This window comes from Papaver somniferum, chromosome 3, assembly GCF_003573695.1.
Source record: "Papaver somniferum cultivar HN1 chromosome 3, ASM357369v1, whole genome shotgun sequence".
Taxonomy (NCBI): Eukaryota; Viridiplantae; Streptophyta; class Magnoliopsida; order Ranunculales; family Papaveraceae; genus Papaver; species Papaver somniferum.
The window spans coordinates 195506646-195523096 of record NC_039360.1 but is presented as its reverse complement, the minus strand read 5'-3'; the positions used below and the strand labels follow the sequence as shown (position 1 = coordinate 195523096).

The 16451-nt window shown below is 37.0% G+C and overlaps 1 protein-coding gene across 2 annotated transcripts; it reads right to left on the bottom strand.

The window, feature by feature from the left end:
• Positions 1-9788: 9788 nt before the first annotated feature.
• On the bottom strand, positions 9789-11800 carry LOC113358357. Of its 2 annotated transcripts, none has more exons than XM_026601904.1 (2): positions 10887-11800; positions 9789-9937 (listed from the first exon to the last, which is right to left on the bottom strand). In XM_026601904.1, exons 1-2 carry the CDS (start codon positions 11779-11781, stop codon positions 9819-9821), a joined length of 1014 nt encoding a protein of 337 aa, XP_026457689.1. In that variant the 5' UTR covers positions 11782-11800; the 3' UTR covers positions 9789-9818. The 2 variants fall into 2 exon arrangements, with proteins under 2 accessions (XP_026457689.1, XP_026457690.1); XM_026601905.1 differs by having other exon boundaries at positions 9803-9928; positions 10878-11800.
• Between the last annotated feature and the right edge of the window lie 4651 nt (positions 11801-16451).

Genomic DNA, 16451 nt, shown 5'->3' with positions numbered 1-16451 from the left:
TATTTACCTAGATACATTTTTGTGTTTCCAATGCATATAGGCGTATTTTCTCAAGTGCACGTGTGAAATATTTTCTGTTGGTCTATTCATAGCAGACCTCCATATAAGAATAACCCCATTATAAGAAATTTTTTTATGGTCCCTAAGATATTCTTATACAGAGGTTTTACTGTAATAGTGGTCTCCGATTAGTTGATGCCTAATTAAGCAAAGTTGTCTGACATTGCCGAACCAAGGGGAAAACTGCTCGACAAGGAATAACAGAACACCACCATAATAAGAACTGATGATAATAACAGAACACCACCATAAATGAAACAGAAAAGTACAACACCAATGATAATAAGAGAAATTTAAACGTCCGTCAAAAGAAACAAAATTTTTGGAACTTTAGGTATTTTTTCAAAAAAGAAAAAACTTTACGTTACTTTTGTTGATGCTTTACTGACGTGTCAACTATATGGAAGGAAGAGTTCTCTGAAGTATAACAAAACAAAGCACACACAAAGTAATCTAGACTAGAGTGTGAGAGAAACAAAAATGGAAGTTTTAATGGAGAATGAACATCAATTTTAATAATGATGAAACAAGTACAATAACGAATCTCAGCGCAAGAAATGGTGCCCCCACTGGTATCAACAATTAAAAATCCATCATGGTCTAAGCATTGCCTAAAAAAACTTTCCCAATAGGAGCAAAATAAACAAAGTAATATGCACATACGAAAAATTATATTCATGTATAACTTTCTTTGGATAAAACTACAAATTTATTAGAATTTACAGGATGTAAGTGGTCAAGCAAGAGATAGGTTAATAAAAGTAATTAAAGGAATTAAGGAAATATTATGGTTTATTATTACAAATTAATATGAACCCATATCACACACACAAGTCAGTTTTTTCGGAAAATCTTCGAAACTTTTTATCGTGGAGACCAAGAGAGAAGTTCACACCGTCTGTGGTTCTCCAAACTTAATAATGGAATCAAGAGAGAAGTATGAAAAATTTAATTTGCTAATCTATTATTATCCAAACAATAATAATGGAATCTAGAGAAAGAAGAGTAGATAACATTTAAAAAATGTCTATACTATAGAGACATAACAAAATACCCACTCCAAAACTTGATAATAATTAACACAAAAGTATTAAGTAATAAAAAATGACCACCAAATATCTCGAAGGATCTATATAGTAGTCGCAGAAATGGTTAAATTCTCCGTGATTGAAGATCCTTCATAAACGAAAATGGTTTGGTCATGGTTGAATCATCTTCCAATCATCCTTTACCTTGGAACTGCTTAAATGCATTCGTACAAGGTTCTACATCTGTCTATTGTAACTGATAATTTTTCTATGCGCTACCAGTTTTATTGGTGTATCATAAGAAATTTGAGTATATGATCTGTTTCATTTGAAAATGGTAAGTTACGCTAACTATATATTTACCAGTTTTAATTATATCGATTAAATATTAAAGAATAATACAAGTTAGAATATGATCAAATGAACAGATCACAGTGCAGTCCATTACAAGCACTTAGCTCTACAGTCTCTTACCAATTCCTCTCATCTGTAAATAAGGTCTTCAAAGAGCACTCCATTCAAGAATCCTGATGGTAAGTTTCGTTAACTATATAGTCTGAAGCTTTTCCATACATTGCCTTGAAAGGTAAAACAACAAGTGGCGCAGGCCTTGCGCATAATCACTATTCTACTCATCAGTCTATGTTCAGTTTATTTTCTTACGCAGACCAACTCAGATATTAGCTTACTGAGTTTTTATCATACTTACTGATTTGTTACCCATTTTTGTAATATTTTATATACGAAGCATCCAATATTCCATAAACAAAAAACAGACTCGTGCATCGCACGGGTGAGAAACTATTTTATTTAAAAGAAAAAGTTCACATTCCGGATATAGTTTACATCACCTACCAGTTATCCCTAGGGCTGTCAATGGGTTCGGATCATGTCGGGTACCATAGGACCCGGAATCGTTAGGACCCGAAAAGTCGGTTCCGGGTCCTAACGATTCCGGGTCCGGTTCCAAATTTTATGGAATCGGACCCCATAAAAATAGCGGGTAGTTATCGGGTCCGGATAATTATCGAGTATATCGAGATTGAGCTTCGTATAAATCGGGTCCGATAAAAATAACCGTTTAAAATAGTTTTCAGTGCCAATAACACCCCAAATTCTTTTATTTTGCAAATCTTATGTCATGCCACATAGTAAATCTTTTTCTTTCTCTCTGATTAAGCTTCGTATAAAAATCTTTCATGGATCTTTGTAGAGATATGTAGCAGATAGAAAGTGCAGAGGGTATCGTTTTTATCAGCACAAATCTACCAGCTTTCGTTAATAGTTTTTTCTCTAATAAGTCAATTTTTTCTGTCAATTTCCACTATATCATCCCATATATCTGTGAAATTACACATGATACTTCAAAGGAAGTTTTTTAATTTAACATCCCAAAGTATCAACTAAGTCTTTGATTTTGTTGGTGGCTCATGTGCTGACTGTTGTAGTTTTAGCAATTTCATTCTCAACCATCTGATTGCTACAAAATTTGCGAAATCAACAATGTAAAATGTTCATATCCTCTTCTCTAGCATCTAAGAATACTAGTGTGTCATCTGTAAATTGTGGATGTGACACAATTATCCTTTAGTTAGTTGAGAATCCTTTTAATATGTTAAGCCCCCTTGCTTTATTCACGAGTTTAGTAAAAAATAAATAAATAAATTTACTGAGTAGAAGGGATGTGAATGAATCACCTTGTTAGATACCCTTCTGAGATTTAAATCTTTGGGTTGAAGTCCAATTTATAAGTAATGAGTGTTATATAGAGGAAATACACTACCAGATCTAGTTCCTCGATTCAGTACGAAATCTAAAGAAGCTAACACATGATCAATGGTGACCCAAAAAACATTATCAAATGCTTTCTACACATATAGTTTCCGTGGTACCCATGGTATACCTAACTTGGATCTTTCTTATATCGATTACCCTAACAGTTGTATAGCATTCAAAATTAGCTTACCTTTTATAAATACCCCTTGATTGTCAGATATAAGCTTATAAGCATTTCATTTTAATCTCATTAGATATAATTTTGCGTATTTACTCGCAAGACTTATGGGTCTAAAATATCTTAGGTATAGTTGTTTCATCTTTATTCAGAATCAAACTTAAGAAAGAACAGTTGACTCTTCGGTCTAGCATTACCCCTCCGTAAAGTTTCAGAAGAAAAAATATCAGGCCTTTCTTTATTATCTCTCATGAATCCTTAAAAAATCTTAATAAGAATTTCATTTAAACTGATAAAGTGTTTCCTTGAATCCATGCAAACCTAGCTTGAATTCAAAGCTTCCTGGAGCCTTGAAAATCTATAAATAAGGAGACTCTTGCAACATGATTTCTTAATCCTTGAAAATCTTCTATCCTGGTTGCAAAGTTATTATCCTCTATAACTTAGGTTCTTCATAGATTGTATTCTAGGTTACGACTTCGAAGACTTCACCTAAGGATTCGTGAAGCCCGGTCATACTATCTTTTACTTGATAGTTCGTGTATCTGAATCTTGTTCTTATTGATCCTTGGGGTTTTCGTAATCTCGAATTAGGAACGAGATAGATATAAATCACAAAATTTTCTCCGTCTTAGACTTTGTGATTCCTCAAAATAGATACCTAAACTCTTCTTCGATTTGTTTGGATTGAATTGTCCCTGGGAGGTGGTTAGTAATCCAGGATTTTCAGCTAACCGGTGATAAGTGTTCCGGATTCGTGACGTTTCCTAGACTTTGTATATTGCAAACAGATTTCTAAACCCAGATTGAAACATATTAAAAGGAAAATAAAATAGTCTTGTCTGTTATAGGCATATAGGTATCAAAAGTATTCACTAGGGTTGAACCAACTCTTAGGATGTAAATGACGTAAGCTAAGGGAATCAAGTGGGTAGAATTATACGAGGTTCAAGAGACGTAAGGAACACGACTACAACTGAATTTCTTAAAGGTTCAATTTGATCTCAACTGCATTCCAGTTCAAAGTCCGATAGTAGGCTAGTGTCTGTAGAGGTTTAATACAATGTGGTATTCAAAGTTGGACGAGGTCCCGGGGTTTTTCTACAGGTGAAGTTTTCCTCGTTAACAAAACTTATGGTATCTTGTGTTTTCCTTTTCCGCATTGTATCGTTTATTTCAATAATAGGAATAACATAAGTAGTACGTAGTCAATCTAGATAGTTTAAGTCCTTATTATTTGATATAAAAAACAAGACTTGTTCTTATTGAATACATATCTTGAAAGATAGATTGCAAGTTTCATACCTGTTAGAATTCAGATACGACTAGATTGATCTTGAATATTGATTTTTAAGATCGTCCAAGAACTTTTATACACAATCAGGCCCATGTTCCTTTGGTCTATACATATTGACTAAGGAAGGGAAACAAAAAAAACTCCATATACAATCTTTGTAACACCCAAAATTTGTAGCATGGCGCATGCTCAAAGATGCGCCATGGCATGAGATGAAGCTTCATCTCAAGTTTTTGTTGCATTAAGAGGAACATTAGCCTAAAGCCAATATAGCGCCAAGTATGGCGCATTTCGAATGCATATTGTTCAAGGACCGATTAATGTTGCGTCATCATGATGCATTAGGCCAGTTGCGTAGATGGCCCTTGTACGATGACAAACATCGCGCATTATGCGGACGATTGACCTAGGGCCAATATTGCACAATTATTGTGCATCAGGCCAGAGAGGGCTGGCCGAATGAATACTGCATAATTATTGTGCAATACGCCAGATTAAATGTTGCACAATCTGTAATATCCAGAAAGAGCATTGCCCAATCATTGTGCAATAGCCAAAACGAGTGGTACGCAATCATTGTGCATTACAGAACAGAACTCAGCAATCATTTCCGGTTATTCGGGGATACATGGCAACGGTCATGAATAGTAAAGCAAGAATGTCATTCATCTCCCCTTTTCTAAGTTATAGAAATGGTAAGTTAACATAAATAGGGAGGGGTAGTTGGTTGAAGGTGCATATGCGGACCATGCACCAAGTAAGCTTCATAGCTTAGCTGAAAGAGTATAAATGATGTGTAAGCCTCATTTATTGCTGCGTAGCCTTGCGAATTGAGCATGATGTGAAGGTATCGCTATGCCATGCAGCAGACTGGATAATGCGCAACCTTTGTGCATTTTGACGAAACGGCCTATGCGGACTAGGCCATTACCATATTTGCTAGGATGCGGCCTTGCAAATGAGTTTTCCTAAGTTGCTTGTCCCTTCGCGGATGAACTACCGTTAGTGATTGATCCCTTTAGAGTGTGGAAGGGTAGATAGGAAGTTACAATGAGTTGCAGCATTGCTGGTCCAGCACTTTGTCGCTCATATCATCTAATTGAGAGATGATTGCGACATTTTGACCCCTCATATCATCTGGCTCGGTGTTTCTATACAAGAGATGATTGTATCCAAACTTTAGTTGTACTCCGATTCTTAGATGCCCATACTTCCCGTCAAGGCGTTCGACATAGGAATGTACTAGTGGCGCATTGGGCATGGCCAGGAGAGTAAGCCACATTAATATGCAAGTTAGCGGAGCTTACATAAGCCTGAGGAAAGTATGGCATGAGCCTGATTGATGCACCTTTGGCACGAGAAAGATAAGTGCATGCTTTCAGCAATGCCTAAGCTAACCAAAGAGTAGGAATTAGGCCGAAATGGCCTATGCTCAAGTTTAAGGCATGTGTTATGCCTAGGAAGGACTCAAAGGCCAATGATGCATGCAAGATGCATCGGCCATATCCTCTATATCTTTAAACCCTTTGCAGCACATGAGGTAAGTTAGAACGACGTGGAAGCTAAGTTAGATGCATCATGCTCCACGAGCATGCTTGCAATGGAAATTGAATGTGCATTTGCATAGATTTAAGGCCCGGTAAGTATCATAATAATGGCGCATCAGGGAAGTTATGGTCTGCGCGCCTAGGCGCGCTAGGCGTAATTTTCCGGTCCGTTACAATCTTCCTCAAAAGTTTTCACTTTGACCTACTTGTGATTGTATTAGGTTTAATTCATACAGGTTGTCGAACAAAAAAGTTGGTGGTGTACTTGGTACCCTCTCCTTTTCAAGTAAATTATGATCCTCCATCTTATGTCACTAGCCAAAGAATAAAGAATTGATGAAACTCATTTATCATATCTTGCTGATCAAAATTGTCTTCATAATCAATCACAAAGTATGTGAATTGTGTTCCTCTATCTTCTGCCATTTGCCAAATAAGCAAAAACCTTGTGTTATGATGTCATTCTTTAAAATATTTTCTTTAGCTATAGACAATAATATTTTTCAATGGCTTGGTTAATCGGTTCGCTAACAGTGGAAGTTGTGTTAGAGCATAGCTTGGTTGAACCCACCAAGTGTTGGTATGTCAAGTTTGGTTGTCATATTTTAGTATCAAAACTCATCTAGAGTCACTTGATTAAATGCTAGAGTCAACTTCGTTTAGGTTAGACTAGAAAGTGTAGGAATGTTGAGACATACAAGTATTACTTCGAAGACCTGAAAATGAGAAGAAGCAACGACTACAACGACGACATCATCATACCACTCGAGGTTAATAATATTGACTTGATCTTGTTTCCATTGCTAACGTATCTTCCAAGTCGTGCTATATTGAAAACATAATGTAATACCCCGATATTCGGCAGTGGTTGGCTGAATGGAATATAAGTAATCCTTTGTCCTTTCCTAACACGGAGGCCTTTTCAGCACAACTGGCTTCAGAGTTGGCAAACTCTGCAGTTAAACGTGCTCGAGCGGGAGCAATCCAGAGATGGGTGACCTCCCGGAAAGTTGTTGTTGGATGATCGCAGCGATGCCCGTTGAAAACCCCACACTTACGGATAACAATAGTGGCTAAGTGGGGACAATATCGATGTAGGGACGGATCATTACAAATGGTATCAGAACCGACAACGGTTATTTACCTGAGGGTGAGAAGGTACGCTAGACGAGCGTAGTGATCTACACTACAAGTTAGCTCAGAATCAACTCAAATCTCTAAGGATAGAGATTTAGAATGGGTAGAAAAGAAGTTTGAGGGAGAAAAGCAATTTTTGATTATTGATTCTTCATAAGATCGGAATACAGACGCGGCTGGAGTATAAGTACTAGACTCATTTGCACTACGTGCGAGGCGCACAAGCTACTAACAACAAAAACAGATATAAAGAAACGGACAGTTGGGTAAGGCTAGCTAAGAGGCACCCAAGAGAACCGGTTAGCCCTTAATAACTACGGGACTGTGAGAACAGGTTCATGAAATCCTACTCCTTCAAATCATCCTTGTCCTCAAGGATGGAGGATACGGCAAATGAGTTGAGCTCTTGATGGAATTCTTAGTTGTGGCAGCTTCTTCTCATAAGTGTAAGAGTTGAGTCCTTCAGAAATTTCAGCTTCAAGGCCCGCAAAAGACTGAGCTCAAACCTCAATCTTTGAATCTCAGCAAGCAAGTCTACTCTCTTCATCTTCACTGCTTGGTAGGTCTTAGTAGCAATTCTACTGACTGTATAAGCACATTTGAGTATACTGATATTTTTGTAGCAAACCCTGAAAACCCAAAGAAATGAGTCTCCGTTACTGAACTTATCAAAAGAGCCAGTACCGGCAGTTCTAACAGTGCCCAGGTTGCAATTCATCGTGAGCAACTCTTGCCAAGACCATCTAAGGAGTATATACCCTTTACTGTACAGCATGTATACAGGGAAGCCATGCAGTGTAGTGAATATAGATGTTTTTACCGCAACAAAACTTGAGCATACAAACCTTGGTGATGAGATATTTAGCTGTATTTGGAGTTGAAACCACAGTGTGTGTCCTGAATTCCTTCTGCCACAACTGACTCCAAAAGGACCTTATACCACCAGTACGAACCACTGTCATTATCCAACTCTCGTCACCAACAACTTCCATACACAATTGATTGAGCAGATCATACCATTTGCTTTTCCCACCATTAGTCTTTACAAGCTTCTCTATGCTGTCCACTCTTGTTTTACAGAATCCCACTCTTCCATAACGGTTCTTGTTTTGCAATAACAAATTCAACAATGAACTGTAACAAGGGAAGTATTGACGAGCAGTAACCAAATTGAAAATAGCATTCACGGTATACTTCAGAATTGCTTTCATCATCTTTCCCTTAACTTGTAACGGTCTAACATAAGGAACTCCATTACCCGTTAACCCTACTTTAAACTGCAAACATAGAGTATAATCTTCTTCACTGGGAGATATACTAACCTTTACAAGAATGATGATCTGACTCCCCAGAAGGGAACAGTTCGGAACTGCAACATCTATCCAAGTAAGAACAACAACCACGTCCGTAGGTAATTCCTCTAACCACTCGTGTCCTCTGTCCTCACCAGTATTAATATCTATGAGAATCTCTTTGCCTCCAACCGCCACTACAAGGAATTCCTTACATCCGAGACACCAGTGATTACTACTACAGACTGTAGAGCGAATTTCTTCGGGTAGCCCCGTAAAAAACCTACTGAAAACATTACCACTTGCTATACTCCACGAATTACACACAATTAATTCAAACTCTTGCTGGAAAAATTCATCACACAGCTTGCCAGCACTAAATGAAACGAACAAGAGCACACATATTAACTTCTTTAAAATAATCCGTGAGGCATATTCCAGTTTCCTTGCAGCAACACGGATCTCCAAGGATTTCATATATAGATATTTAATTTTATGAAGTAAGTCATATCTCAAATGCAATACTTGAGAACCTTCACCACAGCTGAAACTCCACCTATTACTATGATGCATCTCATAAGATAATTATTTTTCATCGCCAGATTCATTCATCTCTGTCACTTGAAGCAATATAAAGCACAGAACCTTCAACTGTGTAACATATGCAGTACTTTCGAAGTATCCTGACCCGTCACATGCCCCCAACAATTGTCGACGGCCTGATAGGAAATATATAAAAGAGGGAAAACCAATCCAAGACGCATACTGAATTGCATGAGTCCTCATTTCTTTACCTTGAAGGGTTTTATAGATGTCATGCAGATGACTTGGAAAATTCTGGCACAAAGGATATACGAATCTTTTTTAGCAATGGTAAAAGTCAGCAAAATAGTTTGTAGAAACTTGGGTAGAATTTTCAAAGCCAGCAAAACAGTGTGTGAGCCATGTCTACATTCATATACACCAACACGAAAATTCAATGATTCACCAAAGATGACTTCCGCGGCATCAGATAAATCCCCACTACTCCATCTCCACTCTATATTCCAAGCCAAATTACCTTGCTGAAATATCTTGTCACACAATTTAACACAACTATCACCTTGGTTAACGAACAAAAATACCTCTGGATACTTAATTAACAGTTCAAGGCAGTACGCAAATTCCAGAATTAGCTCGTATACATAATTCCCAATTTTAAGCATGTCCAAATCTTTACCACGATCAAACAACCTTCTACCATAACCATGACTGGTGATACCATCTCTATGTGACATTTTCATAAACAGTTTTCTACAATAACAACTGTCACTATCTTTAACAACTAAAATCACATTCGAATTCACCAACAACAATTCTAGCCAGTACCAATGAACAAAATTTGGAACAAATTCATCACTGTATCGATCCACCAAAATAAATCCCTCTAAATCTCTTCCTCATCAAATATCAGTCGAGTATACAAAGCACTGGATGAAGTATCACACATAGAAGTAATTTGAGTTAGGTGTGTGACAAAATACAACCTGTTAATAGCTTCAAACTGCTTTCCTCAAATAACCTTCTCATAACTTCGCAGTGAAGCATGTTATCAAACATATACCAAGCAGTAGTAATAAAACGGGAAAATTGGATACATGTCCCGTTTTCACTAATTCGTTTGGGGATCTATCCCATAACGGAAAAAATTAAGGAATCTATCCCACCCATCTAAATTTTCTGTTAAGTAGTCAATATGAACTATTGACCGGCCAAAATATCATCTAGACTCTCACAAATTGACGTGTATACCCTTACCATGAAGTTTCTGTCATCTTCATTTCTCGGAACCATTTTCCATGGCCATGGCAGAAACCACAATCCTCCCTGTTCATCTTCAATTAACAACTCAAACACGACTATATAATCTTCTCGTGATAAATCAATCATTGCTTGGACTTTAAACATGTAGTCACGGAAAATCCATGATTGATGATGATGGAATTAAACTAATATCATCTAGACCTAAACGTTCGAATTGGTGAAATCAACCATGATAAATCAGTACCCATCCATCCATTTACAAACAAAATCATTCATCAATTGCAAAAATTGAAAAAGACACAAATCATTTATAAAACCTCCCCAAAACTGTCATCTCCATAACCATCTTCACATTATAGGTATACCTGATGATACAATTCCAGCAATCGAAAGTGTTTGTCTATCTTTTGGATTTGCTGCACGTCTTTCTTTATCCTTGTTCTCTGATATCTAATGTCCAACCGTGTGAATACTAATGTATGAGTACATTTATCATTTCCGAAAGTATGATTTTGGTATGGGAAACTAGGGAGAGTCACTTGGATTAGGAAGAAGACAGAGACAAAAGGGAGTTTCGATCTGAAATATAATGAATTAAGGGCTTAATTGTCTTTTATTCGCACGTGTGCAGTCGCATGTGTGCCATATATACTACTTAGCAGAAAATTTGGATGGTTAGGATAGATTTCTTTATTTTTCCCGTTATGGGATAGATCCCCAAACGAATTAGTGAAAACGGGACATATTCCCAATTTTCCCTAATAAAACCATTATTCGCTAGCATACAAGAAATTGAATCACTAGAAAACCCATCTGATTGAAACCCACTGTGATAAACCAGCTTTTGAACAATTTTCCTACACAATCTATCCAAAAATTGAAAACCCATGCAGTCAGGAAACCTCAATTTAGAATCAAACTTCAATTTGTATTTTCCACGATCGAATAAGCTACGGGAAGAATTCATAACACTGGAAGAACACTTAGCCATTAATAGTCTGTGAGTTAGGGTTAATAGTACCTGTTTGAAACCCTCCTCGCTCAATATGATGAAATTCTTTTTAACAAAATCATTAACTGAATTGATTCTGGAATCGAAAAGCTTACCCTCTTGGTAATCCAGAAACAGTGGATTGACTTGACACCCATCACGGAAGGAAAAAATGGACTCGGCTTTGTGAGAAGAAACATTTTCATGAAGCGGTACTGATTTCTCACAGTTGCGATTTGAACTGCCATCTTGATCTCTATCAGTAATTGAAAATTGGGGTTTGAAACTGGATCGATAATTACCTTCTTCTGTTGCTAGAGGATTTGAAGGTTTTGAAGCGAAAACGTTTACTGCAATTGAATCAATAGGAGTTTCTTCCAGTTTTTGACTGATTTCTTTCTCCATTAGCGTCACTTTCTTCAACAAAGATCCAATTAATTCAAAGCTTTCAGCTGAATTAGATTTCCATTCCTCATCAACAGATTCACCCACATACATCTGATACTCCAATAATAGTAGGTTCTTGGATTCTGCTGCTAAAATTTCCTTGCATCTGGATAAAATCACCAGAGATGGGTTATTCTTCAAAGCCTTTGCTGCTACTTCTTGAGCCTGAAGAATAACATCTAATTGCTTATCCAAATCCACCAACTCGAGTTTGTTTTTTACCATGATAGTCAGGTCACTCAGAATCGAGTTCTCTGATACCAATTGAGTGATCTACACTATAAATTAGCTCAGAAACAACTCAAGTCTCTAAGGATAGAGATTTAGAATGGGTAAAAAATAAATTTGAGAGAGAAAATCAATTTCTGATTATTGATTCTTCATAAGATCCGAATACAGACGCGGCTGGAGAGTATAAGTACTAGACTCATTTGTACTACGTCCGAGTCACACAAGCTACTAACAACAAAAACAGATATAAAGAAACGGACAGTTAAGTATAGGACTGCATATTGGCGGGTATAAGATGAAACCAACCTCGCACCAACAGACTGTGGGTTTTTTCTTTTTCAAAACCAACCCCGCACTTATAAACAGCAGGCGGGTTTTGTTACCCGCCCGCTGCGAGTTGGACGGATATGGGTTTAAACCTGCTTAGACCCGCTTTATAATTCAATACTCATTCACACACACACATGTTTTACTTAAGTTCACAGATGAAGATTAAGTGTTGAATCTGTTGTTTTTTTCGATTGTTGTCGATTTCTGGTGAAGATTCGAAGTTGTTGTTGTCGATTTCTGGTAATTGTCGTTCGTAGGTGAAGAAGAAGAAGAAGAACAGAGGAGGAAGAAGAGGAGAGGCCGAACAGAGACAAGAGTGTAGAAAGTGAATGAGGGTTATCAGTTATCCTATCTACTAGTATTAGGGTTTCATAATGGACGGCTAGGATTAGTTTTATCTAATGGTATATAATCTGCGGGTTTTTTGGGCGGGTATGGGCGGGTAGTAGCTTAAACCAACCTCGCACCCACATACAACGGGTTTTTTTCATAACCAACCCCGCACCCACAACGGGCGGGTATGGACTAAAAACCCACGGGTTTAGCGTGTAAGGGCGGGTTTGGGTTTGGTGGGCAGTCTTGTGCATCCCTAGTTAAGTAAGGCTAGATAAGAGGCACTCAAGAGAACCGGTTAGCCCTTAATAACTACGGGACTGTGAGAACAGGTTCATGACAACGGGTTGCTCCGGGTGCTTGTCTCATGAGGGGTAGGGAACGTCGGAGATCTGGGCTTGGATATATTCGGGAGCCGAGGAAGGCTCCAATTTAAGGTGGTGGTATTGTAATACTTTGATACTCGGCAGTGGTTGGCCGAATGAAATGTAAGTAATGATTTGTCCTTTCCTAACACCAAGGTATTTTCAGCATAATTGGCTCCAAAGTTGGCAGAAATTCTGCAGTTATGCGTGCTCGGGCGGGTGCAATCCAGGGATGGGTGACCTCCCGGGAAGTTGTTGTTGGATTACCGCAACGATGTCCGTTGAAAACCCCACACTTCTGGATAACCGCAGTGGCTAAGTGGAGACAATATCATGGAGGGACGGGTCATTACACATAACGTGTGAAGATGTATATATTGTATATAATTCTCTAGTGGTGAGACTTGGTCATAACAGTATGATCAAAGTATTGAGGAAAAAATATTACGAATTATAAACGCTTATCTTTTGGAACTTCGTAAATACGAAATCGACATAATCTATTGTATATAGTTATTTGATTATGTGTGCATTATAGAGGTGTGATTTCATCCTAGAAAATCATGTATCTTTAAAATAGCTTTAAAAATTAGATGTATGAACTTGTTTTCATATTCGAAAGGGAAATCATGATTGGTCTTGTTATTCATTGAATATCTTTTGGATGACCAATGGAAGATGACTATGGTTGAACCTATGTTAACTTTATTGAGACTTAAGGTATAACCGGTCATAGCCTATATAATATAGATAGTTATAACCGGCCATGAGCTGCATTGGAAATCAAGGTGTAACCGATCACAAGATATATTGGAATGCAAGTTGTAACCGGTCACAAGTTACTTTGGAAACCAAGGTATAACTGGTCACAAGGTAAATTGGGAAGTTAGTTGTAATCGGTCACAAGCTACCTTTGGGAAGCAAGGTGTAACGGGGTACACCTGTCACAAGATACTTAGGGAAGCAAGGTGTAATCGGTCAGAAACTACTTCATGGAACAAGATGTAACCGATTACAACCTATTTTGGGTATCATGTTATAACCGGTCACAACATATTTTGGATTGATGGTTTAATCGGTTCCATGTACAAAACCAATATCCATGGTTCACATATTTCTTCATGGTGTGTGTGAATTAGAGTTTTGGGTTTGTCAAGATGATAAGCTTCTAGATTTCGACATATTTGAACATGTATATAACTATTATCATTTATTGTTCAAAGATATTCCTTGATGCTCAAGGTGATCCCTGGTCCGAAATACTGAAAAACATTTAATTATGATTTTCATTATATGAAAAGCGGGGGTATAACAACCACACCCAATAATTTTTTTGGAAATCTGTATGGACTAAACTCCAATAAAATTCTGAGAGCACCCAATTAAAAGCGATCTCAATCAAGAGCTTTATCTCTTTCTCAATACATCAGAGAGATTTATCTCTTTCTCAATACAATCAGCAATCAAACAGATAGAAATCTGCGAGCCTGATTGATGATTGTACCATAGACCAATGCCTAAGTGCCAAGCAAGTTCTATCCAACAAACAAGGTCGGATTTATCAACCATTTGAAATACACACAACCTGTGATATTTCAATTATATAAACAAATATAATGCAGAAAATAAATAACACAGACACCAGAAGATTTGTTAACGAGGAAACTCAAATGCAAAAAAAATTCGGGACCTAGTCCATATTTAAACACCACACTGTATTAAGCCGTTACAGATTCTAGCATACTACAATTCAGACTGGAATATAGTTGATCCATAACCAAGTCTCACACCGAGTTAAGGTACAGTCACGTTCCTTACGCCACGCTGGATTCTGCGCACTTGATTCCCTTAGATGATCTCACCCACAACGGAGAGTTGTTACGACCCAAAGTCGAAGACTTATAAACAAATTTGTCTCCCAAAGATATGTCTAATCTTTATTCGGTTTTTGTTTCGTCTTTTGATAAAATCAATGTGAACATGAACCAATTGATAATCCGATCTTATACTTCCGAAGAGAAGCCTAAAAATATCAATCACCTCACAATAACCCAACTGATTAACAAAAAACTTACTGCGGAATCACAAGAGCCTGAGACGAAGAACTGTTGTGATTACTTTTTATATCTCACCTATCAGAGATAAATCTCGAGTAAATCTTAGAGAAGATAAAACTCAATAGAATATAACAAGTAAGATCAGAATATGCAATTACAGAGAAAATAGTCGTATCTGGCTTCAAGAATCCCAATGAAGTCTTCAAGTCATTAACCTATAATGGTTTTAGGAAAAACCTAGGTTAAAGGAGAATCGACTCTAGTACGCAACTAGGAACACACATAAGTGTGGGGATTAGGTTTTCCCATTTCTAGACTTCTCCTTTATATAGTCTTTCAAATCAAGGTTGCTTTCAATCAAATATAAGATAGCTTAGTAACAAAGCATTCAATATTCATTGTTAGATGAAAACCTGATTTAAGATTCAAGATAAGTTTGTTTAAAAATAAAGCAATCAATCTCCACCATTATATGGTCTTAGCTTGTTACACACAAATGAAATATACCTTCATTTATATATGGGTTACCATACCTAAACGTGTATATTGAGTTGGCTCAATAATAGTTAACCGAAGTTAGCCATATGAACACTTTTGTCTTAGCCGTATTCATCTAACACTTCTAGACTAAATATGAAGATCAATCAATCATGAAAGATAATCAAATAAATTTAATTATGTTTCAAATAGAGTTGTTCAATTGTTCACTATCTCATAGAAATATATATGAACAAATTGAATGGCAATTGATTTGATTCGTAATCGTACAAAGTACTTATACAAGAATCAATTCATGAACATTAAGCCACAGTATGCAAAGATTGTATTCCTTAAATCATAAATGTATTAGTTCATGAGTACATGACCGATTCTAGAACTTTACCACTGTGTTCGCCAATCAGGTACGCGAGCAGCAACTCTGGACCTTGGACTGTAAAGCCGTTCGCAAACCCGGTTCGCAAACATCTGTCCCGGAACCAACTCAGGTAAACCCGTTAGCATACTAGTTACAAACAAGGTTCCCAGACCTTCTCAGATAAAACCTTTCGCATACTAGGTTCGCAAACAAGGTTCCAGGACCCGAATCATTACAAAACAGTTTGCATACTAGGTATGCATACCGTGTTGTGTCCAGACATAGGTAATTGTTCTAAACTCTCATTTCAATCATTGAAACATCCTTGGAAGACGATAATGGTTGTCTCACACAAACCATTAGCTTTAAGTCATTTTCAAGTGATCGAATGATCAATACGAAACTTCCCAAGCTAACATCAAATGACTATCTCACATAAATCATATAAGATGTTCAAGGTAATTTTCACATGATCATCTTTTGACTTAGATTTAGTTTCCAACAAATAAATTGTTTCCAACTAAACTCGCCAAGAATATGATGAACATAGCTAAAGCAAAAAACTTCCAACACATATTTTGAGAAATATATTAGCGAGATAAACTCGGGTCAAAATATCAAATGTGTATAATGTAAAAGTATATATATCTATACGACTTAGTCTCATTAGAAGATAAAATAGAATAGACTTCTGAGTGATAGATAAGTTTTAGTCTCCACATA

Bases quoted from the DNA above. Each gene is read 5' to 3' on its own strand.
- LOC113358357 (XM_026601904.1), bottom strand. From the start codon at position 11,781: ATGGTAAAAAACAAACTCGAGTTGGTGGATTTGGATAAGCAATTAGAT. The intron at 9,938-10,886 runs GTTTTATTAGGG...TCCAATTTTCCC, and splicing joins TTGTATGCTAGCGAATAATG to GTTTTATTACTACTGCTTGG.